General features: G+C 37.8%; 1 protein-coding gene and 1 pseudogene across 5 annotated transcripts in view; one reads left to right on the top strand and one right to left on the bottom strand.

The window, feature by feature from the left end:
• Positions 1–27427, bottom strand: part of SMAP1 (small ArfGAP 1) — a 132903-nt gene that overhangs the window by 58811 nt on the left and 46665 nt on the right. For 4 of the 5 annotated variants that reach the window (XM_055134708.1, XM_055134710.1, XM_055134707.1 and 1 more), the window contains exons 3-4: positions 10500–10585; positions 2025–2100 (exon numbers count right to left, since the gene is read on the bottom strand). In XM_055134708.1, the coding sequence (XP_054990683.1) occupies positions 2025–2100; positions 10500–10585 (162 nt within the window). Of the gene's footprint in view, positions 1–2024; positions 2101–10499; positions 10586–15752; positions 15874–27427 lie in introns of all 5 variants that reach the window. The other variant, XM_055134711.1, reaches the window with a different exon arrangement.
• On the top strand, positions 18318–19355 carry LOC101544774 (non-histone chromosomal protein HMG-17-like; annotated as a pseudogene).

Raw genomic sequence — 27427 nt, 5'->3', positions numbered from 1 at the left:
CTTATATGATACTTGTCTTTTTTTTTCTCTGCATGCTAATTTGTGGGGGTTGGAAGGTTGTGTCACATCCATCAGTACTCAAGGGCTCTTTCTGGTTCTCTGCTACAGAAGTGATTTGAGGTGCTCAGGGGACCATACTGGGTGCCAGGGATTCAAACCAAGGCAGGTTGAATGCAAGACAAGCACCCTAATTCCTGCAATATTTCTCTGGTCCTAGTCTCATATTGGGCTGGAGCACAGTGGGTAAGGCGTTTGCCTTGCACGAGACAGACCTAGGTTTGATTCCTCCACCCCTCTCGGAGAGCCCAGCAAGCTACCGAGAGTATCCCATTGCTCGGCAGAGCCTGGCAAGGTACCCTGTGGCGAATTCGATATGCCAAAAACAGTAAGTTTCACAATGGAGATGTTACTGGTGCCCGCTTAAGCAAAATCGACGAATGGGACAACAGTGCTACACAGTGCTGCAGTCATATATTATTACGAAACTGTATCTCTGAAAGTAAAGGTAATGCCTTCTTTGTTTTAATATCCTAGGACCAGGACCTTAATAAGTGATAAGAAATGTTATTTTAATGAAGACTGCACTGGATACAAATATATAATTCTCAGTAATACATAAGAACAGTTACTGGCTCAGGCGGGGAGGGCTTTTGCCTTGCATGAGGCCAACCCAGTTTCAATCCTTGGCATCCCATACTGTCTCCCAAGCACTGCCAGGAGTGATTCCTGAGTGCAGAGCCAGGAGTGCAGAACCCCTGAGCATCGCCGGGTGTGACCCAAAAAGCCAAAGCCAAAGCCAAAGCCAAAGCCGGAAAAAAAAAAGGAAAAGAACAGTTACTGGCAACTGACTACCAACATTAAAAGCTGTTTGCATACAAACTTTTTAAAATCATTATTTTGCTACTACACATATTCCCATGGGTTAAATGACTTATGGTATGAAAACTTTTCAAAATTTTTATTAATTAACAATAAGAACATGGGCACACAATCCTTGAAATTTCTACCTTAAGACCTATAAAATATAGTCATGAAATACATACCTCTATAATTTTTTTCAGTTGTCACGCCATGCTATACACATGGAGCTGCCAGGTTCTTTAGATATTATGATACTTATTCCCTAAATATTTTATTCCAATACAAATCTCTTAAAAAATGAAAAAATTCTTAGCCAGGGAGGTAACGCCATAATACTAGCATACGCCTCACACATGTGAGGTTAATCACCAGAAATAAAAAAAAAATTCTATTTCAATTATCATACCCAAGGGAAAACAAAATTCCGTAACAATAGTATTCATTCAAAAATAATTTCCCAGGGGCCAGAGAGTAGGGTGCTTGCCTTGCAAGCAGCTGACCCAGGTTCAATCCAGGTCAAGTACTTTAAATTTATAAATTTATCAAATAGGACCAAGGAGAAAACCCAGCTTAAATGCCTTACCTCTAAATTGTTTGACAGATGACAAATATACTATCTTAGAGCTTATTAATCCAAAATCCATACACCAAAAGTATGAGTATAACAATATATTGTCTTAAATTGTAATTACATTGGATAGGAAATTTTAATTAAAAAAAGAGGAATAATGTTCATTATAGCAAGATTAAAACTACCAGGTGCCAAAATATTTGATAATAACCAATCAAACTGATTACTCTATAATGTTTTAATAAGTTTTGGAGAAATCTACCAAAACAGGGAAAAATTAGTTTCCCTTTATTTTCCTTTTTATTTCCAGAATCTATCATTTTTTTACTCCCATTTTCACCATCGGCAGCTAATTTCATATTCAAAACACTTTTAGTAAAACTCAATATTATTACTAAGGCAGTTACTATAGTCATAGCTATGCTCCATACTTTAGAGTTTGTTTTGTGAGAACCTATTAATTTCAACATAATTTTTTCAATTATGCAACTAGTATACTTTTACAGTAAACAGACTAAGTGCACTGTATGTTAAATGCTTAAGATGTATTCAATAAACATCAACTGATGATACAGATGAAGATTTTACTTACATTTGTAATAGCTATTGCATTTTTATCGTAGTATTTCTTCTTTTCATATTTGTCTCTGATGAAAAATTCCACTGCTCTGAAAACAAGAAACTTAAGGAAAAACAAAACTTCAGTGACACGTATTCCCTTTATTCATTTCTCTTCCCAAAAAAACTTAGACTCTTAACATCAATTACTCTATTCTCCAGTGTAAATTTCCTTCTCACCTATTTCTGCAATAAAATTTTGTAATCCACTTTTTCCTTCTATCAAAAACCATCTACCTATCAAGGGTATATAAAGCACTGGTTGAATTCTACAAGAAGAAAACACCCAACCCCATCAGAAAATGGGCCAAAGAAATGAATAGAAACTTTTCCAAGGAAGAGATACAAATGGTCAAAAGGCACATGAAAAAATGCTCTGCATCACTAATCATCAGGGAGATGCAAATCAAAACAACCATGAGATACCACCTCACACCACAGAGAATGGCACACATCCAAAAGAACAAAAGCAATCACTGTTGGAGAGGATGTGGGGAGAAGGGGACCCTTCTACACTGCTGGTGGGAATGCCGACTGGTCCAGCCCCTTTGGAAAACAATATGGACGCTTCTCAAAAAATTAGAAATTGAGCTTCCATTTGATCCAGCAATACCACTTCTGGGAATATATCCTGGAGAAACAAAAAGTATAATCGAAATGACATCTGCACTTATATGTTCATTGTGGCACTGTTTACAATAGCCAGAATCTGGAAAAAACCCGAGTGCCCGAGAACAGATGACTGGTTAAAGAAACTCTGGTACATCTATACAATGGAATACTATGCAGCTGTTAGAAAAGATAAAGTCATGAACTTTGCATATAAGTGGATCAACATGGAAAGTATCATGCTAAGTGAAATGAGCCAGAAAGAGAGGGACAGACATAGAAAGATTGCACTCATCTGTGGAATATAAAACAACAGAGTACGAGACTAATACCTAAGAATGGTAGTATATAACACCAGGAGGTTGGCTCCATAACTTGGAAGCTGGCCTCACAGGCTGGGGGAAAGTCATCCCAGATAGAGAGGGGAACACCAAGTAATATGTGATTGGAGATCCTGCGTGGGAAGGGAGATGCATGCTGAAAGTAGACTAGAGACTGAACAGGATGACCACTCAATACCCTTATCTCAAACCACAATGCCCAAAAGGAAAGAGAGATATCAAATTGGAATGCCCCACCACAGAGGCAGGGTGGGGTGGGGGGATGGGACTGGGGGGGTGGGAGGGATACTGGGTTCATTGGTGGTGGAGAATGGACACTGGTGGAGGGATGGGCTCTCAAACATTGTATGAGGGAATAACAAGAACAAAAAATGTGTGAATCTGTAACTGTACCCTCACTGTGACTCACTAATTAAAAAATAAATTAAAAAAAAAACAATAAAAACACATCTACCTCTTTCAGCAAATTTTCCCCAATCAACAAAAATACCCAACCCAACTCCAGAAAAATAAGCTTATATCTCAATTCAATAATTATCATCTACCACCAATACATACCCTCCTCCATGCACCTGCCCTCACCTATGCCTCCAACTCTAAATTTAATCAATGTTCACTCTGTATTTTCAGTATAAGAAATCTTACTTACAGAGTACACTGCATGTAGATGTGCCTGTTTGTTTTAAATACATCTCTTTAGAGTTAAAAATATAGATCTAAACAAAGCCTGGAAAGAAGATATGAATTCAATAAAAATGGAAAGCAACAGTGGCTACAGGTGAATGCATAAAAATTATGACACATGGCTGTGAAAACAAAAACAATCTGAATTAGTTACAGTGATTTAAACTTTTGAGAAGTTTCATTTAAAAAATTGAAACAGGTAAAACTTATTGTACTTTTTTTAATGCATATATGCCCTCTGCAGAATTCCTATAGAAAGCATTCCTATAGGAAATGATTTCATGGAATCACTGGAAATGATTTGCATGTATATATAAAGGGCACTATGAAAGCAAACAGACAGGATTAGGGAAGGCAATTAGACAGGGAATCTAGATTCATCTCCCTGCTACCCACCTTTAATCTTCGTTTTACTTTTTCCAGTGCTGGGGACTAAACACAGGGCCCCACAAACTCAAGGGATGTGTTTTGCCACTGATCTGTATCCCTGGTCCTCAATTCCATTTGTTAACAAGAATGACTAAAAGCTATTTTTATTTATTTGAGGAGGGATGGGAGGGTGAGTTTGGGTCACACCCAACTGTACTAAGGCTTTATTCCTGGTTCTGTGCTCAGGGATCACTACTTCTGGTGTGGCTCCTGGAACCATACGGATACTGGGAATAGAACCCACGTGAGTCATATGCAAGGTAAATGCCCTTCCTACCTGCTGCACTTCTCTCAGCCCCGAAAACCTATTTTTAAAGAGAATTTTCTACAACCTAAGCATTTAAAGGTGACTTTAGATTATCAACTTTTCTCCTCAAACAACCTACAGGTAGGAGTAATTCCACAAACTAAAACTGAGGCACAAAAGTTCTTTGGGATTCTATAAAAGAGAAAGCTTGAAAGGTTATCTGAATGCCAGATCATCTATGCTGATCAATCATAAGTCCATTTGTGAATCAAGTCAATTAATTTTTTTCCTAATAATAAATTCTTTAAAATCTCTAAAGAAGCATGTCAATCCTAGAGGATGCTTTCATTTTCAAGATACCTTTGTAGGTCCTTTTATATTAAAGGGCCCCAGAACATCCACTAAGCTGCTTATTTCAGAGTGTATTTTAGACAATATCAAAAAGCTGCCACAAATATCCAGAGATTTAAAAAAAATGCAATAGCTATTTTATTCTATTTCACATATGAAGTGCTAAATGTTGTTTGCTCATACCTGTAAATCCAAGTGAAATATTTGTATATCTAACAAGGAAAAACTAAGACTTTAAAGTTTATCTTTTGGATGATCTTATGGATGTGGACACACTGCATGATTTTTCACTGTGAAGACAACCATCTACCCACACAACAAAAAGAGAAAAAAAAAATAGCATTCACTCCAAAAAAGACATCAAAATAACCTAGAATATCCTCTAAGTCTATAAACACAAAATAATTCATTTATCATCCTCAATGCTCTCCTTTCTCAAAATAATTGGCACAAGTCTCCCAAACCTTAACATTACGATATTTTATGTTTTAATATACGTTCATTTGTATTGTAAGATTTTTTTCCTTTCTTTAAAGAAACTATTTAAAAGACAAATTAATATCTACTCTCAGGAATAAACCTTCCATTTCCAGAAATGTCTACTGATAGCAGTCAAACTTTGAAAAGCTCAAAAGAGAACTACTGACTAGTTTCGCTGCATGAAAGATCTCATGGAACTCTGACAGTAATTAAAAGTTTTTAGATAAGACAAAACATCCTAATAATGAAAAATTTAACATAAAACCTTAACATTTGTTATGCGTTAGTACATGCAGCTTATAATTTACTACACCCCACATGAGAAATTAAACTTTCACAGCAGATTATGTATAACTTTTGTAAATTGCAAAGCTTTTAAAAAGTAATAAATCTTAAGAGTGCAGTGAAATTCTAGATTATGTAAATTTGACTCAATTTGCTTCTACTTGCTTCTAGGGATGAGACAACTATATTTAAATCAATAAAAGTGCAGAGATGTCAGGCTTTTTAAAGAACACTAAGCTTTAGAATGATTCACAAAATAAAGAAAAGTGACTCACTTTCTCACTAGTTTTCTTCATAAAACCATTAAGTCAGTGTCTCATTACTAAACAGATGGACATAAGGGATGTTGCTATACGAGAGTAAACTTGTTTTAAAGCTTGTAATAATGCATTATATAGAGGGGTTGTCTCCAGATTTCACACATGGCATCATGTATGGGCAATGATCACTGGCAGTTATTTGCTTTGTTTAGAGCAAATCCCTTTTTAAGTGCTTCCTGAAAACAAATAGATTATCTTTTTGTGAACAAAAAAGTGGTGAACATTTCATGTAAATATAATTTGTAAATGCTCTACAAGTAACATTTAATTTAAAAAACCAAGTATCACTGTCATCCCATTGTTCGGCGATTTACTCGAGCGGGCACCAGTAACGTCTCTATTACACTCAGCCCTGAGATTTTAGCAGCCTCTCCTTACTCGTCTTTCCCAACGACTGGAGGTTCTTTCAGGGTCAAGGGAATGAGACCTATTGTTACTGTTTTTGGCATATTGAATACATCACGGGTAGCTTGCCAGGCTCTGCCGTGCAGGTGGGATACTCTCGGTAGCTTGCCGGGCTCTCCGAGAGGTATGTATGTATCTTTTACTGTATTGGAGATACTAATATGCCATGGGGAGCTTGCAAGGCTCTCCCATGCGGGCAATAGACTCTTGGTAGCTTGTCAGTTTCTCCAAGAAGGAGAACAAGGCTATTAGGCTATTAAAACCAAGTATGCTTGAATTTTAAAAACTACACAAAATATGAATAATGTTAATTCTAAGAAGCAATTTAAAGTTGAAATCTTTACCTAATTCTTATAAATTAGTAGTGAATAAACAAAAATATTATGCTTCTCACAGGGGCCTTCTCAGTGCTGCGGCTCGCTGAAGAAGACAATTTGATGCAGATGCTGCGAGAGATCGAAGGGCTGGACGGTGTGTGATGCCCAGAACCAAACTCAGGGCCTCATTCACGTTAAGTGTGTGCTCTGTTACTTGAGCTGTCTCCCTCACCTCTGAATCAATTTTTCCCCATTGGTTTTTAGACCATACCCGGAGTAGTCAGGGAGCACTCCTTCCTGAGCAGTAAGGCATAATGCAGCAGCTTTTGTTTCATTGCAATCATGTAAGTCAAGAATGTATTGACACGACACACTATAAAAATCTCATCTTGTTTAGGAAACAGACCAATAGATAGAGCACATTCTTTAAATGTGGAAGGATGAAAGGGTTGGAGCGATGGTACAGCAGGTAGGGCGTTTGCCTTACAATTCGCCGATCAGGATTTGATCCCTAGTACCCTATATGGTCCCCTGTGCACAGTCAGTTGTGGCCCAAAATACAAACAAAACCCAAAATTAAAAAAAAAAATTAATGTGGAAAGATTGGGCTGAATCCCTAGCACACAAGGTCCCCCGAGCACCGCCGGGAGCAACCCCTGAGCACTAACAATAAGTATGCCCTGAGTACTACTGAGTGTGGCCCAAAACCAAAATGAAGATCTCATCTTGAAGCCGGAGCAATATAGAACAGTGAGCTCGTTCCTTGAAAAACCATATGGTTCCCTGAGCACCTCCAGGAGTGATCCCTGAACGCAGAGGCCTGAGCACCAAAAACTCATCTACCTAAAATTTCTAGAAAAGAACCAAATATTTTAAAATAACATTAGCAAGAATACCTAAACTACTTAATACTAATAACTATCTCATTAACTATTTCTGTAAGGTTCAATATAAATCCTGGAGAGAGCATTAGGGCTATTTTGAAGCAAAAGGACTAGAGATCAGGAAAAGAGGCCCGAGACATTTACAAGGAATTGGGGTTTCGGGCGATGTGGAGTGTGGAGGGGGAGCAGTGCCGATGGTGAGATCTGGTCTCATTTACATTATGCTTGAGTGTAGAGACCAGGACTTGCTTCTCGGTTGGCAGTGAGAAGTCAGCATCAAGATGGACTCATGATAGAGAAGGGACCACCAAGTGAAGGGTGTTTGGAGGGCCCACTTGGGATGGGAGATGCGTGCTGAAAGTAGAATATAGACCAAACATGATGGCCATTCAATACTTGCATTGCAGACCACAATACCCTAAAGGAGAAAGAGAGTAAAAGGGAATGGGCCTGCCACAGAGGTGGGGGGCAATGTTGGGGGGGGGTGGAGAATGGGCACTCGATCACTGTATTACTGAAACATAAGCACGGAAGTTTGTAAGTCTAACTATACCTCACGGCAGTTCATTAATAAATAAAAAATTTTAAAAATAAAAAAAGGATCATAAAATAGTAATTCTGTAACTAGTGGTATTCCTGGGGGCTGGAGAGATAGAACATCAGGTAAGGCACTTGCCTTGCACATGGCTGACCCAAGTTTGGGCCCCAGTACTCTATATGGCATCACCAGCAGGGAGCCATAAGCACAGAGCCAAGAGTAAGTCCTGTGGCCAGCTGGGTGTGATCCAAAAACCAAAACAATTCCTATCAATATATATAAGTTTGATACAAGGGGACACCAAGGTCCACTAAATATGTTCAAAGTTTATCTGTAAGCAATAGGAACTCATATGAAAGGTTAAATAACTTGAAAGCTTCTTTTATTGCCAGGAGCAACCTCTTGAGCACTAAGCAAGCAAGGAGTATCTCCTGAGTACCATTGCATGTGTCCCAAAAACAATATGGAGATCTTATCTTGGGGCCAAAATGATATAGTACTTTTATGTGTGCAACAGATACCTCTACCAGGCCAAGGTACTAAACAATGGTGCAGTAACTTCTATATCGGACCTATAAACCTCCACCTGGTAATGAATTCCTTTTCTCAACAAATGAACTTCACCTCTCCCATCGATGATAACTCAAGTTGTAACTTTGGGGTTATATCTCAGTGCCTTCCTCCTGAACAACGCCAATCTTGATCTAATCCAACCTCCTGCTTTCCCAATTTCCTTTTAATCTTCCTGGCTCCTTTTTTTCAAGGCCACACTATCTAATTTGTATCTTTGTTGCTCTTCATTTTCAGGGTTATACAAATTCTATATGGCATCACTTGACTCCAAGAGCTCCTCCATCTAATCTTTCTTGTGACAGCAATTAAGACTTCTACTGCTTTCCTACTTCAAAATTCTTCATGGACTTTCAAATCCTCCAATTCTTTGGCTAATGAAATGAGGCTCATACCGCTCTACATGATACTGAAAATCCATAAAATCTGGAAAGTTAAATAAACTTTTTTACCTCTTGCTCCACAAACCTCAATTTTATTCTGCTGAAATCTTAAAATGTTATGTTTCCTTAACATAAAGGTATTTCCTTACACCTTTAGATTTTGGATCATTTAAACTTTTATGCCTAGAACGTACCTCCCACTCTACCCAGGCTTCTTATTACAATAAAAAGAGTCTCAGATATTAGATTGCTAAACTTGGAGGCAGTGGGCTGGAGAACCGAAAAAGGCCAAATACCAAATGCCTTTTGAACAACATCACAAAAGAGGTTCCTGTACAAACATGAAAAATATGGTAACCGTGCTGAGAACTCCTGGGCACCAACTGCCAAGCCCACACAGCCAGGTCAAGTAACACCTGATGTCACCTCAAGGCCTCTGTGCACTGCTAGGGAGCACCCGGTACCCCATGAAAGAAAAAGAAAACCCCTTTGGAATGAATTTTTTTAATACTCAACTTATAAATAAAATTTCCAAAAGTAGTCTAAAGTAATAATATATGCTCTTTAATCAAGAGTTGACGAGTAATAAAATCAGTCATAATATTTTACATTTAGTAATTAATTACATAAAAACAGAAAGTGAATCATGTAACCCCAAATTCGTACTTTATAAGTCCTATATCGATCTCTTTCCACCTTTTGCCCCTGCACCCTTTTCTAGATTCAGGGACTGAGGAAACCCTCAGCTACCTGCCACTTGAACCGTGCAGATTATCGTCTGTGGAGTATTTCTACCCTTTAGGGATGGACCGATAGTACAGTGGGTAGGGTGTTTGCCTTGCACATGGCCAACCCAGGTTCAATCCCCGGCATCCCATATAGTTCCCTGAGCACCGCCAGAAGTGATTCCTGAGTACAGAGCCAGGAGTAACCCCTGTGCATAACCGGGTGTGACCCAAAAAAGAAAAAAAAAATCCACCCTTTAACTCCACCAATTCTAAAGGCTGTTGGTTCTGATAGCTCCATAATAACCCTGCTATTCAAACAGGACTAATAGAAATTCACTGCATGACCACTGAAATAGTATCTTAAGGGCACAAATTATAAAGAGTAACCATTTGTTGAAAAATGGCAAATCAGATCAGATCTCAGGTAACAGGGAATCTGAAGTTCAAATCATAGCACCTACAGATCTTTAAGAACAATAGGGAAACAAAGAAGTTCACCTGCTCTAGCAGATAAGGACATAAGTCTGGCAAATCATTAAGCTCATATAAAGCTGCAAGCCTCATCAATGAGAAACTCAAATTGCTATTTCATGCAACTTTCATGGAAATAAAGCAATCAATGGAAGAAAAGTTCAAACAACTCAAAAGTTAATTGATACAGGGTATCAAAGAGTCCATACAAATAAATGAAACTGAAGAAGTTAAAAAAAAAATGACGAGCTACAAGTGCTATATAGAAAGCACATCACAGGAAAATCAATGTTCTATCTTTAATGAAGAACAGTATGAAAACAATTTTCCTAAGCACTAGAAGACAAAAGAACTGCAAAAATGAGTTAATTCTTCAAAAGTTATGACATAGAAACTTTAAAGGATACTGATCTGTCTGTGGTCTTCGAAAATTCTCTGGAAGATTGGCTTCATAGAGTAGTCTTGCTTTAGTATTTCCCATATCTTGCATGCACTATAATAAAGAAAAATCAAGTATTTTCATTACTCACATAAACATTAAAAAAGCAATTTCTATGTACAAGCACACATGCATATCTACAAATGAGTATCAAATAACATTTATCTCCAAAATATTTTCTGGCTTGGAAAGTAACCCAAATTACAACTATGCAATTAAGTTCAAAATAGGTGCATATTTCTCACTTCCCAACCTCCAAATCCTTCCCCTTTTTTGTTGTTGTCAGAATGATAGGGGATCAAACTCTTTAGTTGGTACACAGAAAGTATGGTACACCAGAGATTGCACATTTTGTTGTGGCCCCAAGGATCCCAAAGGGCAGTGTCACTGGATCATCAAAGCATATGGGATTGTGCAGGGGTCGAACACCAGCATTCGTACCTATGGCAGGCACTCTACTGCTGAACTATCTTTGGGGCTCAATCCATCAGACTACTTTCAAAATTTGTGGATCTACAGTTTTCTAGTGTGTATTTTATAAAAACAATGGCACCTTTATCACTAATCAGTACTTCCTAAAAGTGGATTCCCTGTTTAAGAACAGTATTCATATAGATTAAGTATATTATTTAAACATTGCTGCCATATCCAAGGCTAGCAACTCAAGATCAATTTTTCTTTGAACTTCAAATTATTATGGGAGTTTTCATTTACAATCACAATCACAAAGGAGAGCCAATAAAATTAGTAGTTTGGCCTAGAGCTTTATAGAAATTGATTCCATTCATTGGAATTAAAAACCTCATTGAGATACTGTTGAAAGCTAAAAATCTCACTAAAAACAAACAACAGAAAACCCTACTGTGCCATGTGGTCAAATTTTACTTGCTAACTCATGATTTGCTAGACTTTCCTACCTAAACCTCAATATTAAAAATGGGAACTGGTCCTAGGTAGGGCTACTGGGCTTGCCCCTGGGCTGGGATTGTAGGGGTGAAGAGAGAGGACACAAAAGAGAACATCAAGATAATGTTGGAGGGAAGGGGTCAATCTGGAAGCAGTAGGGGGTTCCTCTGAAACGTAGTAAAATGGTATGGTGATACCCTATCAGTGAGAGTAATATAAACCACAGTGCCTGGGGCTGAGGGGTCATCTGCCAAGGGGCAGAAGGGATGGAAGGGAAAATGGGTATGCTGATGAAGTGAAGTGGACACTGGAGAAGAAACTGGCGCTGGAACACTGTATGCCTAAAATGCAATCATGAATAACTTTGTAATTCACAGTGACTCAATATAAAATAACTTAAAAAAACAGTAAAGTGATATGATAACAAACTCTAAGTGAAGCCCACCGAAGATTACCCAAGTTGTAAAATATTTACTGATATTATAAATTTTTATAACACTAAAAGGTTATACAATTCAGGAACCTGAATGGCACTGTGCAGACTGTTACTGGTCCTTGAGATAGTTATACTACTTATAATTTTAAGGATCAACAGGGGTAGCTTAGGACTCCCTGAGCCCTGCTTCAGATGTGCCTTATACAAACATGTGCGTATATGTGTGTGTGTATATACACAAACACACACATTATAACAAATAATCTAATGTAGGGATGCAATCCATCCCAATTACATAGGAAATTTTGAAAAAGGGACACAAAAATCTAAAAAGAAGAAATGAGGTAAAATTATTATATTTGGAAACCACTTCTAAATAGTAACTGGATAAAGATTCATGTGTGTGTGTTTTCATCTCATTAACTGGAAATAAGAAAAATTTAATTAAATCACTGATGTCAAGATACATTTTGTTTGTTTGAGATCAGAACTGTTGATGCTCAAGGCTTGCCATAAGCTGTACGCTCAGGAATCACTCCTGGCAGGCTCAGGGGACCTTATGGGGTGCCAGGGATTGAACTTGGTTGGCTTCTGGAAAGCCAATACCATACCTGCTGTACTATCGCTCCAGACTCAAAGAGATCATTTTTCAGTCGAAGGAAGCTCAAACAGTTTCTAGGTTTCCAAAAGGTAGACTAAAATGTTTAACAGAGGTTAGCAATGGATGGAAAGATTTTGGGGTAAACAACAGGAGCTGGCATTCTAGAAAGGTGATAGGACCAGGTATAAATTTGCTATTCTGTTTCAGAAAACTACAGGAAGGAATAGCTATAGAATTTGTTCTTCAACGTGTGGTTCCTGGACTGTTGTTGGTCCTCAGAAATGTTCTGGTGCTACACTGTTGGGGGGGTCAAAGGGGCCAGTCCATGAAATATTTCTCCAATTTATCCCAGTATATATTAATTATACAACAAACACATCAGACCAGGGACACAGTCCAGCAGTAGAGCTTGGTTTGCATGTGCAAGGCCCTGACTGAGGAAAATCAGGGGACGGGAGGGGGGATCAAAATATGTTCTGCCTGATAACATATAAGAAATTAATAAAAATAGCCTGAAGGCTACAATGATTAGCATTGAGCGTATACTTAGGGTACAATAGCCAAAAACCTACAATTAGCCTTAAGAATTTTTCAATAAATTGCATATCATAAGCATTATATGTTAAAATTTCTTAAACCCTAGCATTATACAAGATCAGTGCAATCCACATCAAAATTCTGGCAACATTATTCTGATGAGTTAGAAAAACTGCTAAAATTTTTACGAAATCATAAAACTCTCCAAATAGTCAAAGGTACTCTGAGAAAACAGACTGGAGAAATTTCCTGACTTTAAATTATACTTTAAAGCTATAGTAACTAAACCTAAGTGATAATAGATTAAAAACAGATTCTAAAGCCAACAGAATAAAACTGAGAGTCCACAGATAAGCCTCAGATTTATGGACAGTTGGTCTATGTAAAAGAGCAAGGTGCATAAAATGTATTTAAGATGATTTTGACATTACCCTAATTTGACAGAAGAGAAGACAGACTGAAGCCACAAGATACTAAGTAGCAGGCTCTGAATTACTCTTTATGAGTAATGAGTCTCTGAGTATTTAACTCTTGGTAGAACCAACATCAGCCACCAGTATTTTATATATCAAATGATAATTAAGCTGCACATTATAATCATTTACTGAAAAAAGCCCACTGAAATAAATTTAAAGCCAATAAAAGATGAATGTATATAGTTTGTCACTTTTAATAGGAGAAAATGATTTTGTTCTGGGGCAAGTAGTCTAAATTCTAGTGATTCATTCTTCTGAAAATAATCTTATTCAGTTATTTCTTTTCATTAATTTTTAAAAATCTTCAAACAGAACTCCTTATGGAGCCAAACTATGTGATTAAAAAAACTATTTCAAGACGGGGCCAGAGAAACAGGAGAGTGGTAAGGCACTTGCCTTGTACATGGCCAACCCAGGTTTGATCCCGGTACTCCATATGGTACCCTGGGCACTTCTAGGAGTAATCCTACAAGTGAATATCCAGAAGTAAAACCTGAGCACCTCCAGGTGTAACAAAAAATAATGATAAAATAAAAGCAAAAACTTAGAATACTTCAAGGGTATGGCTTCTATTGTTTCTAAGTCCAAATAGTGTCAAATAGAGCCCAGTCCAAACTAAGCAATTATGATTGATAAGTATGGCAGTATGGCCACTTGAGCCTCCCTCTTCTTTAATCCCTGGTGCAATCCACCCCTTTTCTCACTCTAAGCATCTTAGCTGTCCTGATAATGTTTCCTAAACTTTCTTCCTCAAATTCCAGAAATCTCTGGTCCAGAATCATTTGCTGTAAAACTAAAATTCACACTAATGAATTACTTCAGAAAGTTGTGATTTTTCTTTTCTTTCCCTGTCCCCCTTCCCTTCATTGTTCTTGCTGATAATGACAAAGTGATAACAGGCAATTGCACACAGGCCTGGCTGTCATGTTTGCCAGAGGTCGCATGTCATGTGGTTCCTGCACCTCTGCTGCTTATGTTTGCATTACTTTACTTTCAATGTTTGCACACATGCTCACCAAGGGTTATACCCCTCTATTTGGTGCTTACACACAAATGGCTGAAGTGTGACCAAACAGTCCCAGGGATTGATGACAGCAGGGCTGCAAAGTTTAAACAGAACTTCTATGATTGCACTTCAATGAGACATACGAACACTGGGGATTTGGATTTGTGACCATTTGCTCTAAGTCTGAGCCCTGCAGTTCCCATTAAGTTTTCATTGCTACTGACTTACCTTTTAGAGTTTACTAAATAGAATAAGCAGAAAATATAACAAAATAACAGCTATAAAACAAAGGACTAAATTTACTATTTGCTTTGCTGCAAATAATGTCTTAATGTGAAAGTATCTTCTAAATTCCCAAAGCAAAAAGTGTAAAATACTAAAATATAAATACAACCTTTTTTAAAAAATCAATAGAATCTTAAATATCAGTATTTAATAAAAAGATACTACCACTGTTAAAAAGTGGAGAATAGTAAAAATATGTAAGTTAAAGTGCTTTGATCCAAATTTTTGAGTAACAGAGGCAAAGAAGAACCTTCTAAATTTAAAGGTATTGTACAAAAATATTAAAATAGCTATGGGTATCACCTGTGATTTATATATGAATAAAATCAGTATTCAAGGAAGAATATATAAGAAACCAAGAAATTGGTTGTTAATGCACAGGGAAAATAAATGAGAGACTATTCACTTTATATCTTACACCTTTTACTATATATCTATGCTATTTCCCATTCCCTCACATAGTAAAGAGGAGGTTGTAACAATCTGTCTTGTTTCCAAATTAAGTACTATTGAACTTAGGATATCCAAGCAGCATCTGAGTCAGAGCAAAGAGAGTTCATCTTTATTAGGATCCTACTAGGAAAATAAAGTTTTCTGATGATTAAAAAGGTTATAAATCCAAATAAATTAATATGGTTTAAAAATCTCATTCAAACAGATCTTATCCTCCAAATACACTCGAAGTATAAACAAGGCATTTATTTTCATATTTACATCTTTCCCAGTATCATTTTCTTAAAAGTTGCTGAAGAATACATCATGGAATTTCCAATGTACTTGCTTTAAAACTTCAATTCGTTTTGTGTTCGTGTGGGAGAAAGACCACCACTTGTTCTATTTTGTACTCATTAAAATTTTTAGAACACAAACTAGGATTTTCAACTACCTTATCTGAATGTATTTTTTTTTAATACTCAAACTGAAAAAAGATTAAATGATTATCTGTAGTCCCTGAAGTCATGTCAGTGACTCACCTCGACTACCACTTGAAATTTTCCAGAATAGTTCTCTATCTTCCTCTCAAAATCCACCAGGATTTCTTGCATAGGAGCAAGCTTTTCAGGACTGGTTTCAAGATCTTTTCGATTCCAGCTGCTGGAAAAGAAGGGCCACTGGTTTTGGTCTCAGGAACTCTTTGAAATATTTAATACAGAGTCCATTCCTTTAGTTTTCATAAAACTGTGATTAAGGGGAATTACTCTCTTTCTGCTATAACTGTTGTTTTTAAGAACAAAGTAAATTAACCGCACATATTAAATTTTTTTAAATTTTAATCATGTGGAATTAGTGGTACCAATTTTTTATTTTTTACAATTTCTTGATAGTTTCACATTTTAATTTATCTGTTCTAGCTTTTGTTAGCAGCTACAATTTTTTAAAAAAACATTCTTTAGGGGCTGGAGTGGTAGTGCAGTGGGTAGGGCATTTGCCTTGCACACAGACGACCCAGGTTCGATTCCCAGCATCCCATATGGTCCCCTGAGCACCGCCAGGAGTAATTCCTGAGTGCAGAGCCAGGAGTAACCCCTTTGCAATGCCAGGTGTGACCCAAAAAGAAAAAAAAAAGCATTCTTTAGTTCTTTTTAGCAATAAAATTAAACACTGCTATGATGAAGTTGGAAAATTCTCACATCACACTAGCTGGACATCCCAATTTACTAGGAATTCATACCATTTGAAGTTCAGGAATAAACAACTAGAGGCTTAACGCCCAGATTATTAGTCATCCTGTATTCTCCATGACTATCAAAAGTCTTAATGATGCTTAAAACTCTCTAAATGGCCAGAGCAATTTTGAGAAAATAGATGGAAGGCACTATATAGCCTTGACTATAAACTATGTAAGAAAGTTATAGAAATCAAAACAGTAAAGTACTGTAACAAAAGCAGACTCTCAGAACAATGGAATAGAAATGAGGGTCCAGGGATAAGCCCCTAAATATGTGGGCAGTTAATTTATGACAAAGGAACCAAGAGTGGCTGGAGCAACAGGACAGCAGGCAACACATTTGCCTTGCAAGGCAACCCAGTTTCAATACTGGGCATCCCAGGCCCAGTCAGGAGAGAGCCTTTAGCCCAAAACTCTATCTCCTGAGCAATGCCAACGTGACCCCCAAAAAAAGCAAACAAACAAAAGGAATCAAGAGCATAAAGTGGAGGAAGGAAAGCCTGTCCAGTGTTGCAAAAACTGATTTTTGCAACAATCATGCAAAAGTATGAAACCATCTCATACCATACAAACAGTTAATTCAAAATTAAAGACATTGAGTTTAGAGCTAAATCAAAAAAATGTATCAATGAAAACAAAGGCATAATACGGACAGAGGTATCTTCAATGATTTGACTCCACTAACAAAGAAGTAAAAGCAAAAATAATTTTTTTTTACACTGTAAAATTGACAGCTAAAATAAGCTCCCAACAAAATGGGAGAAAATATGTGCCTACCATTCATTTGGACTGGAGCTATAGGACAGCGGGTAGGGCATTTGCCTTACAGGAGACTGACCCGGGTTCGATTCCTCTGTCCCTCTTGGAGAGCCCAGCAAGCTACCGAGAATATCCCGCCTGCATGACAGAGCCTGGCAAGCTACTTGTGGTGTATTCGATATGCCAAAAACAGTAACAACAAATCTCACAATGGAGACGTTACTGGTGCCCACTCAAGCAACCAGACCATGCATTTAACAAAGGGTAAATAATGTAAAATAAAATATTCACAATGTTCAACAAAAATTAACAGTTCCATCAAAAATTGGGTAGAAGATCCAAACAGATACTTCTCTAAAGAAAACAGATGACTGTCAGAGAAGTAAAACTTTATTCAACATCACTATTTATTAGGACAATGCAAATCAAAGTAAAATGAGGTATTGGGGCTGAAGTGGTAGTACAGAAGTAGGGCACATGTCTCGCACACAGATGACCCAGGTTTGATCCCTGGCACGAGCTCTGCAGGAGTGACGCCATAACGTGGAGCCAGGAGTAAGCCCTGAGCACCCCCAGGTATAGGCTAAACACCAAAACAGGCTATCACCTCACATCAGTCAAACTGATTTCTATCAAAAGGCCAAAAACAAGTGCTGGCAGGCTCCCAGTGAAAAAAAAACCCTTGTTTATGGCTAGTGGAACTTAATCAGACTTTATGTAAAACAGTACAGGTGACTCATCAAAAAAATCAAAAAAAGATCATCCATGTGACCTAGTGATTCTACTCCTTAGCACCTTCAAGAATACAAAATCTTAATTTAAAAAGATATATGCACACCTATGTTCACTGAAGTGAACACTGCAATAACCAAGATCTGGAAATAAGCTAAGTATACAGATGAGTGGATATATAAAACTGACTTATACAGACAATGAAATACGATCCACCTAAATATAAAAAGATAATACCTTACATTTTTGCTACAGCCTGGAAGGAACTAGAGGGCACAGTGTTAAGTAAAGTAAGCCAGAGGAAAAAGACAAATAGCAAATGATCCCATTCATACATGGCATATAAAGAAACAAAGAAGGAAAACAGATAATGGCCAATGGAAACAGACCCTAAGACTGCCAAACTAAGAAAAAAATTTACCAAGACAATGGGGAGGTCTCAGAAAAACTTTACTTTCTCACGTACAAATGTTCTTCTCCATCTTTCTGTCTAGAAGGTCCACTGCACACTATAGCATGCTTTTTGGAAGCTTATTAGGGAAATATAAAACAGTAAGATGTTTAAAAAACATGTAGAGAGCAGTGTGAAGAAGAAAAGGCGAGAACAACCCCTGGACCGACCAAAGCCCGCGCACCGCTGCACCCCGAGTCCAGCGCCCACGTCCCACCGCTGTCGCCACCATGCCCAAGAGAAAGGCTGAAGGGGATGCTAAAGGAGATAAAGCCAAGGTGACGGATGAACCACAGAGAAGATCCGCAAGGTTATCAGCTAAACCTGCTCCTCCAAAGCCGAGCCCAAGCCTAAAAAGGCCCCTGCAAAGACAGGAGAGAAGGTACCCAAAGGGAAAAAGGGGAAAGCTGATGCTGGCAAGGATGGAAATAACCCTGCAGAAAATGGAGATGCCAAAACAGACCTGGCACAGAAAGCTGAAGGTGCTGGAGATGCCAAGTGAAGTGTGTGCATTTTTGGTAACTGTGTACTTCTGGTGACTGTACAGTTTGAAATACTATTTTTTATCAAGTTTTATAAAAATGCAGAATTTTGTTTTACTTTTTTTTTTTTAAGCTATGTTGTTAGCACACAGAATACTTCATTGTTGTTTTGGGGGAAGGGCATAAGTCACTAATAGATGGTCTCCAAAACTGGATCGCCCTGGAGAAAAACAACTTTTCCTCACTAGTTTTGAGAGACTCCCTCTTGATTTCCAAGAGGAGGGATTCCTTGACTTGACACGGTAGCCACCCTGGCACCCAATGCCTTGTGGCGGGGGAAAACTAAAATGTGTTTCTGTGTCCTGTCTCCCTCTCCGCCTTCAGGATAGACTTGACTCCCTTAACCCCAGAGAGACCTGTTGAGCCTGGACTCCCAAAAAGTGGTTACCAGGATGTCAGGCCATCTGGATTTTGCAGTGCCCCAACTGAGACGGCAGCCCTCAAAAGAAGGGTTCCTTTTTAGATCGTGGATCTTCAGATTGATCATTCTGCCATTTTTCTTTCATTTCTTGAAAGTCAGGGTCGGCTTGTGAAAAGTTGTTAAACAACATACTAAATGTGAAATGTCAACCCTCACTCTAAACTTTCGCTGTTCAGAGCATCAAATGAAGATGTCACTGGGTTTTATAGTGGCTTTCTGATTTTGGTAGTCCATTGAAGAAGGGAGTTTGAAAGTTATTGTATACTGTTAACGATTGTCTGCCCATGTCCTGCCTGAAATACCATGATTGTTTATGAAAAGTATCTTTAATAAAGCTGGATACAGTTTGGCTTGGAAAAAAAATAAATAAAAATAAAAAACATGTAGAACTTGCATCAGTAGATATTCAATGGGTCTACATGTGTGTGTATAAATCATATATATGTTTATACAAATATACGTGTACTTACATACTTTTTTTTTTTAAGGTGACACTTAATTCACTCAAGACTATTCACCATTTTTGGTGGAATATGTGCACTGGTGAAAGGATGGGTGTTTGAGCATTGTGTAATTGAGACTTAAGCCTGAAAGCTTTGTAACTTTCCACATGGTAATTCAATAAAATTAATTAATTAATTAAAAAAATTATTCACCATTTAGTTAACAGTCAAAACCAGAATCCCAGGTTTACCAAGTTCCAGGTCAATACCATAAATATGTCTATTATTCTCTGCCATTACTATATTATCATAAAGCAGAATTTATTATATCTCAGAAATATTATATATAAAATATTAATCATTATTATGTCTTCTGATGAACCTTTCAGAAAGGCAGTCATTCACTACCATCTAAAAATGTCCTATCACAGTAATAGCTGATCACACTGGACAAGATCTGAGGGTTAAAAGTAGGTAAAGGATATTCTTGATAACCTTTCAGTATCAATATGGCAAACTACAATGCCCAAAATGGGGGGTGGGGGGAAGAGAGAAAGAGAGAGAGAGAGAGAGAGAGAGAGAGAGAGAGGAGAGAAAGAGAGAAGGAGGAGAGAAGGGGGAGGGGAGGGAGGGAGGGGAGAGAGGGGGGGGGAGAGAGAAGAAAAGCACTTGCACCTGCAAGAAGAGGCAGGCAGGGGGTGGAGGGTGATGAGGGAACCTGGGGATTGATTGGTGCTGGGAAATGTACACTGGTGGAGGGATGGGTGTTGGAATACTGTATGACTGAAATCCAATCATTAACAGCTTTGTAATGGCCTATCTTACAGTGATTCAATAAAAAAAAAATTTTAAAAGAAAAAGAACACTAAAAAAAATGTTCTATCAAATGTAACATTCCATTTTAGGATATTAAGTCCTTATCTCCAGTTTATTGTTCCTTTAGTCAAACTCTTTCTATTCCACTTAGATTAGGCAGCTTAGAAATAAAAGAATTAAACTATAAAAGACTTTCATTAACATCCTACTTTGTTCACTATCTTGATCTAATAACTATAGTAACTGGAAATACAGAAACCTAAAAACTATTACTGATCTTCAAAAAAAGTATAATCTGGAAAAAAAGTAAATCAAGAGAAAATCTGAAACTCACTCTTACATGTTCAAATTCGACACGTGATTTCTTCTGCCCCAAAATACACCGCATAAAACAGAAACTTACCAAATGAATCAGATTCAATGTGTCATCACATTTTTTTTTAACCATACAATGAACATGTTGGTAACACATAAACCCAACCCTGGAACCTGGTTCTGGTTTTCCTTGGGAGAAAATGCAATGATTCTGGCAAGAGCCACAGTAAACTGAACCTCAATCAAACGACAAAGTTTAAAATGTATATAAGGCCATGCATTGAGAAGCTTTGTTCAATTTGATGGCATTACCATTAGCAGTCTTTCTTTAAAATAAGTGTTGTCATCAATAGTGTTATTTTCTTGAATAAATGTGTATCAAGAATTGTTTGCTGACATAATATGAGACCAACACCCAAGGACAGTAGCGACAAGGGCCAGGAGGATCACTCCACAGTTGGAAGCCTGCCTCATGTGCTGTGGAAGAAGGCAGTTGGGATAGATAGAGAAGGGATCACTAAGTCAATGATGGTTGGAGGGATCGCTCGGGACTGGAGATGTGTGCTGAAAGTAGACTAAGGGCCAAACATGATGGCCTCTCAGTATCTATATTACAAACTATGATGCCCAAAAGTAGAGAGTAAGAAGGAAGGTGCCTGCCACAGAGGCAGGAGTGGGATGGGGAGGGAATGGCAGGAGGGATACTGGGGACATTGGTGGTAGGAAATACACACTGGTAAAGGGACAGGTGTTCAATCATTGTATGACTGAAACTCAATCATGAAAGCTTTGTAACTGTATCTCATGGTGATTTGGTAAAAAGAAGAAGAAGAAGAAGAAGAAAGAATTGTTTACTGAAAGTTTACCGAGTACCTGATTCTGTTAAGACACTATGAAAATTTATCTAAGGATCAAAATCATGAAGATATAGCTAAAAAGATAGTACAGTAAATAGGGAAGCTTGCCTTACACACGGACAACCGGGTTCAAACCCAATTAGACCAAATGGCCCCTGAGCACCTCCAAGAGTGGTCCATTTTCTACTTTTTTCCCTTCCTGACACCCCTAACTTTGAAGTCTACTTGCCCCCCTAGTCTCATGCCATGTGCCCCCATTTATGCAACTTTTTTACCTGGGCCCCTTGAAAATGTCGGCCTAATTCATTAGGGATTCAAATTGGGGCAACAAAATACATTGATTTCTAAAAATTTTTGGTAGCCCTCTTGGGAAAAAAATTCTTTTATAAATATCTAAAGGTTAAGACAGCAGATCAATACTATGATACATTTATTACTAAATTTAACCAAAATTTCCCAGGTTACGGTAGATTTGTCTAGAAGTAACAAGGTTGTAACATAAACATATCTGTTAGGTAGAGATCTTTTCCTTAGGGAAAAAAAATACAGATGACAAAAGTGTCCAAACACTTTCAGAACACTTGAATCTTAACCTGAGTCTCTTGTCACATTTTTCTGAATTAGCCATGTGCAGGAAATTTTCATCCTGCAGTGGGATTTGACTGAAAAAGGGAATCAATGTTCTATACCACTTTTATTCAAAGGCAAAATTTTTTAAATGGCTTCTGAAATGCTGTCTGTGGTTACCAGGAAGACTGAGCAAAAATTCACAATTCTCAAGAACAAAGTCACCTAAACTACACTTCCCATCATCTGCCCATTCAGTGCTGAATCCCACATACACAGTCCCAAGTTGCTGTTGAGCCTCCATACAAGCCATTCCAAGTGGTAAGTGCAATACTTTTCAAGGTATTTAATCAGTTTTAGTTTTGGATGGTCTGAAATACTGGAAGGTATTAAATATACTACCTTGAAATAGAAGATAATACAATGGTTAAGGTGCTTGTCTTGCCTAAGGCCAACCCTGGTTTCATCCATAGTAGCATTATGGTCCCCAGAGGCCTGCCAGGAATGATCCCTGAGCAGAGGCCAGGGGGAATCCCCAAGCACCACAAGGTATGGCCCAAAAATCAAAAGAGGAAAAGAAAAAATGACATTACATTAATAATAAGGCTATGCTGGGAGAGAAAGTATCTGACTTTTTTTGTTTCCTTCAGGTTTCCTCACGTATTGCAAACATTATCTCAAAGTATTGTAACAAACACTGTTCTCAGAATGTCAGTAAAAAAATTAAGTCAGCATATACTGTCCTCCCCGTGCTGTGGCAGCTATAAAAAGAACTAAAAATTAAATACACATATAATCTAATTTCTATCTACTAGCTTACATTAATTCAATGGACATGCATAAAAAATGATAATGTATGGTAAGATGATTAAACACAATCTATACTCAAAGGATTTTATTAGAGCAGGAATTTTCTTTTATTTTATTTTATTTTATTTTTTTGCTTTTTGAGTCACACTGACATTGCACAGGGGTTATTCCTGGCTCATGAACTCAGAAATTACTCCTGGCGGTGCTCAGGGGACCATATGGGATGCTGGGAATCGAACCCAGGTTAGCCTTGTGCAAGGCAAACACCCTACCTGCTGTGCTATTGCTCTAGCCCCTCAAATCTTTTTAATTTATTTATATTTAATTAGTGAATCACCCTGAGGGTACAGTTACAGATTTATACATTTTTGTGCTCATGTTTCCCCCATACAAAGTTTGAGAACTCATCCCTTCACCAGTGCCCATTCTCCACCACCGGTAAACCCAGAATCCCTCCTACCCTCCCAATCCCATCTCCCCCCACCCCACCCTGCCACTGTGGCAGGGCATTTCCTTTTGTTCTCTCTCTAATTAGGTGTTGTGGTTCGCAACAGAGGTGTTGAGTGGCCACTGTGTTCAGTAAGAGCAGGAATTTTCTAAAGAGAAAATTTTGGTTGGGCAGAAGCAATATGCAAAAATTCACTGTCACTGTCATCCCCTTGCTCATCAATTTGACTGGGCACCAGTAATCTCTCTCATTATGAGACTTATTGTTACTGTCTTTGGCATATCCAATACGCCACGGATAGCTTGCCAGGCTCTGCCGTGCGGGCACGATACTCTTGGTAGCTTGCCGGGCTCTCCGAGAGGAGTGGAAGAATCAAACCCGGGTCGGCCGCGTGAAAGGAGAACGCCCTACCGCTGGTGCTATTGCTCCAGCCCATGCAAAACTTTTTCTTTTTTAATTACCAAAAGGACAAACTACATGCTGTGCATCCGACTGGTTTAACAAAACAAGTTGATTCTATAGAACAAAATCTACCTATGGTGAGACATATTGGAGTAGGACCAAAAGACACAGAATGAGAAGCTAGCTCGGAGGAGAGAACATGCCTCTTATGTGTGAAAATAATAACAATGAAACACAGGATAAACCCAAGTGGTAAAGATACTTGATTACCAACTCAAAGAAAATAAAGCTTTTGTGGGCTGGAGTGATAGCACAGCAGGTAGGGCGTTTGCCTTGCACCCGGCTGACCCGGGTTCGATTCCCAGCATCCCATATGGTCCCCTGAGCATGGCCAGGGGTAATTCCTGAGTACAGAGCCAGGAGTGACCCCTGAGCATCGCTGGGTGTGACCCAAAAAGCAACAAAACAAAACAAAACAAAAAATTAATAAATAAAATAAAGCTTTTGTGATGTTAAAAATCAAAGCAAATATTGCAGGAGAGAAGTGAAATAACTAAAGCTAAGTTTTAGGAAGATTACTCTTAATATGGTCAATAAAAAGATGGAGAAATGATAGGAAATCAGGAAAAACTAAGCCTTGAACATCAACAAAAGAAATAAAAATGGAAAGCACTAGAAGCAAGGAAATAATTAAAAACTGAGGAACTACAAAGGCATGAGGGATAAACTGTGCTCTTTGTAAACAAACTTAGCAGAAGGATGGCAAGAGAAATGAGTTAGAATAGACAAAAAGCAAAATTAAGAAATTAATTAGCTGGCAAAGACTTTGCTGAAGAAATTAAACTGCTAAATAAAAATAAAAGCTAGTCCTGAGGAGACAGCGGCCGACACTGAGTATGTAATAAATGCCTATTTGGCTCAAGCAAATTAAAATTAAGTGTAATAGTCAAGAGCTGTACATTGGAGGAAAAGACTAAAGGAGAGGGAGACTTCTAGGACAGGAGAGGCCACTGAAGCATTGAGTAGGAAGATCTGGGGACCCCACCAGCAATTCTTGGTCAACAGGGCCATCAGGTCAATTCTAGGGCCACAGGATGTGATGCTGCTCAGGACCCATGGTGTTGGAGATACCTGTGCAACCCTGGTGGTGCTGGGGGCCTCTCGAGCCATGACTGGCAGTGAGTGCTCAGAAGTCTCCAGGGCTGCACCTGGCAATGCTCAGGGTAGCATGTGGTGCTGGAAATCAAACCCAGGCATGCACCCTAACCACTGTACTATCTATCTATCAGCCCCTTATAGAAAGACTTTTTATAGAAGGGGAATGGAACAACAAGTTTCAAGAAGAATGAGTTTAAGTATGACTCTAGGTAAACATTTTTTTTTAATCATTTTTAAAATTAACTCGAAAGAAGACAAAGAATAAACTAAAACCAGAGAGGGAGGTCAATGACGTAATACAGCAGATACGGTGCTTGTCTTGCATATCACTGACTGAGTTTGATTTCTGGCATCTCATATAACTCCTGAGCACTACCAAAAGTAATCCCTAAACATAAAGCCAGGAATAAACCCTAAGCATAAAGCCAGGAGCAAACCCCGAGCACCACTAGATGTGCCCCCAAAATAAAAAAAAAAAATTGGGGGCTGAGCGATAGCACAGCGGGTAGGGCGTTTGCCTTGCTCGCAGCTGACCCAGGTTTGATGCGCAGCATCCCATATGGTCCCCCGAGCACCGCCAGGGGTAATTCCTGAGTGCAGAGCCAGGAGTAACCCCTGAGTATTGCCAGGTGTGACTCAAAAAGCAAAAAAAAAAAAAAAAAAAAATTAAGCAGAGATGCAATAACTACCATTTTTTCCCCTATGTTCTCTCAAAAAAAAAAAAAAAAAGCTAGAAGCCAAACAGAAATATTGCAATTGTGTAGATAGAAAGTGAAATTCTTTTAGTTTTAATTCTTTTGTTGCAAAAATATTTGAAAAGGGAAGGATTTCAAAACCTTTTCTTCTTATCCCAAAGCATAATCAAAAATAAAATATAAATGGTAAAGATACAGAGGTAGTGAAAAAGCCTACAAAACACTGAAAGAATTTTCACTTAGTAAGTCACATGCAGAGACAGCAATTTCAAACGTAAAAAGTTATCCAAGATATGTCTTATATATCTGGGCTCAGAAATTACTAATTGACAGCTATAAGTAGTAAACAATCTATGACAAATTATAAAAAGACTTATAGATTCATAAAACTGATTTAAAAGTAACCAAATAAATGCCAATTTCATGGAGTATAATTTTTAATACGAATAGTATCTCACTAAGATGTTTATTAATAAACAATCTGCAAGACAATCTCCAAGGAAGCTGGGCAATACAAGTTATTATCATTCTATAATAAAAATAACAAATACTTTTGTCTTTAGTCCTTCGATATAGGCAGTGAGAAATAAGATTTTAATAATGTGGGGAAAGGTAATTAAGACCTGGGGTTAATGAACAAGTATAAAAGTTGTAATATTTAGAAACCTATTAAAAATTGGTCCTTCCCAGAAATCCTAGGTTTTCTGGATTTTCTTTCTTCAGATCAAAGGTAATCAATCTGACCATGAATCACTTAAAAAAGCGCGATAAAAATTCAAGGCAGGGTCCAAAGCGATAGTACAGCAGGTAGGATGTTTGCCTTGTACACAGCTGACCTGAGTTCAATCCCTAATACCTTGTATGGCCTCTAAGCACCCTTGGGAGTAATTCCTGACTGCAAAGCCTGGAATAACTAACCCCTTAGCATCACCGGGTGTGGCAAAAAAAAAATTAAGGTAAATTATATCTATGCTAGTAAAAATTAAAATTAAGTTTAGGATAAAGTTACACACGTCAATTGTAGCACAATTATGATATCGATGCCTTAAAAAATGACTCATATGGAAACAAAATATATAGAAAGCTGATAAAAAAATATGAAATATATAGTATCAGTTGACAAGAAATCCTGAGGCAAAATTTAATGAGCAATTTTACAGAATCACAAAAAAAGAACTCTTATTTAACAGCTTGACAGGGCTCAGAAATTAAATCAGATTTCTATATCCACAAATAAAAAATCTTTTTGAAATGAACTAAGCAAAATTAAGTAATCTTTGAAAATCAGAACATGATTTTCATAAAATGTTGACAGGGGTGGTAAAAGAAGGCATAATATTATATCCAATGAAAGTAATCCTGTAATATATAACAAGAAGTTTTGTATCAAAAACTATTTGTAGCATATAAATAAAAACCACTAAATCACATTGTGTTCTTCACTTGTCCTAATCTGATTTGAGTTGAAATTAATCAAAAATAGATTCCAAAAAATCAAAGTGTACAGTGTACAGTAACCTGCACTGTAGCACTGTCATCCCGCTGTTCATCGATTTGCTCAGGC

This window comes from Sorex araneus, chromosome 4, assembly GCF_027595985.1.
Source record: "Sorex araneus isolate mSorAra2 chromosome 4, mSorAra2.pri, whole genome shotgun sequence".
In the NCBI taxonomy this organism is placed as follows: domain Eukaryota; kingdom Metazoa; phylum Chordata; class Mammalia; order Eulipotyphla; family Soricidae; genus Sorex; species Sorex araneus.
The sequence above is the reverse complement of the archived record's forward strand: the minus strand, read 5'-3'. Positions and strand labels throughout refer to the sequence as shown.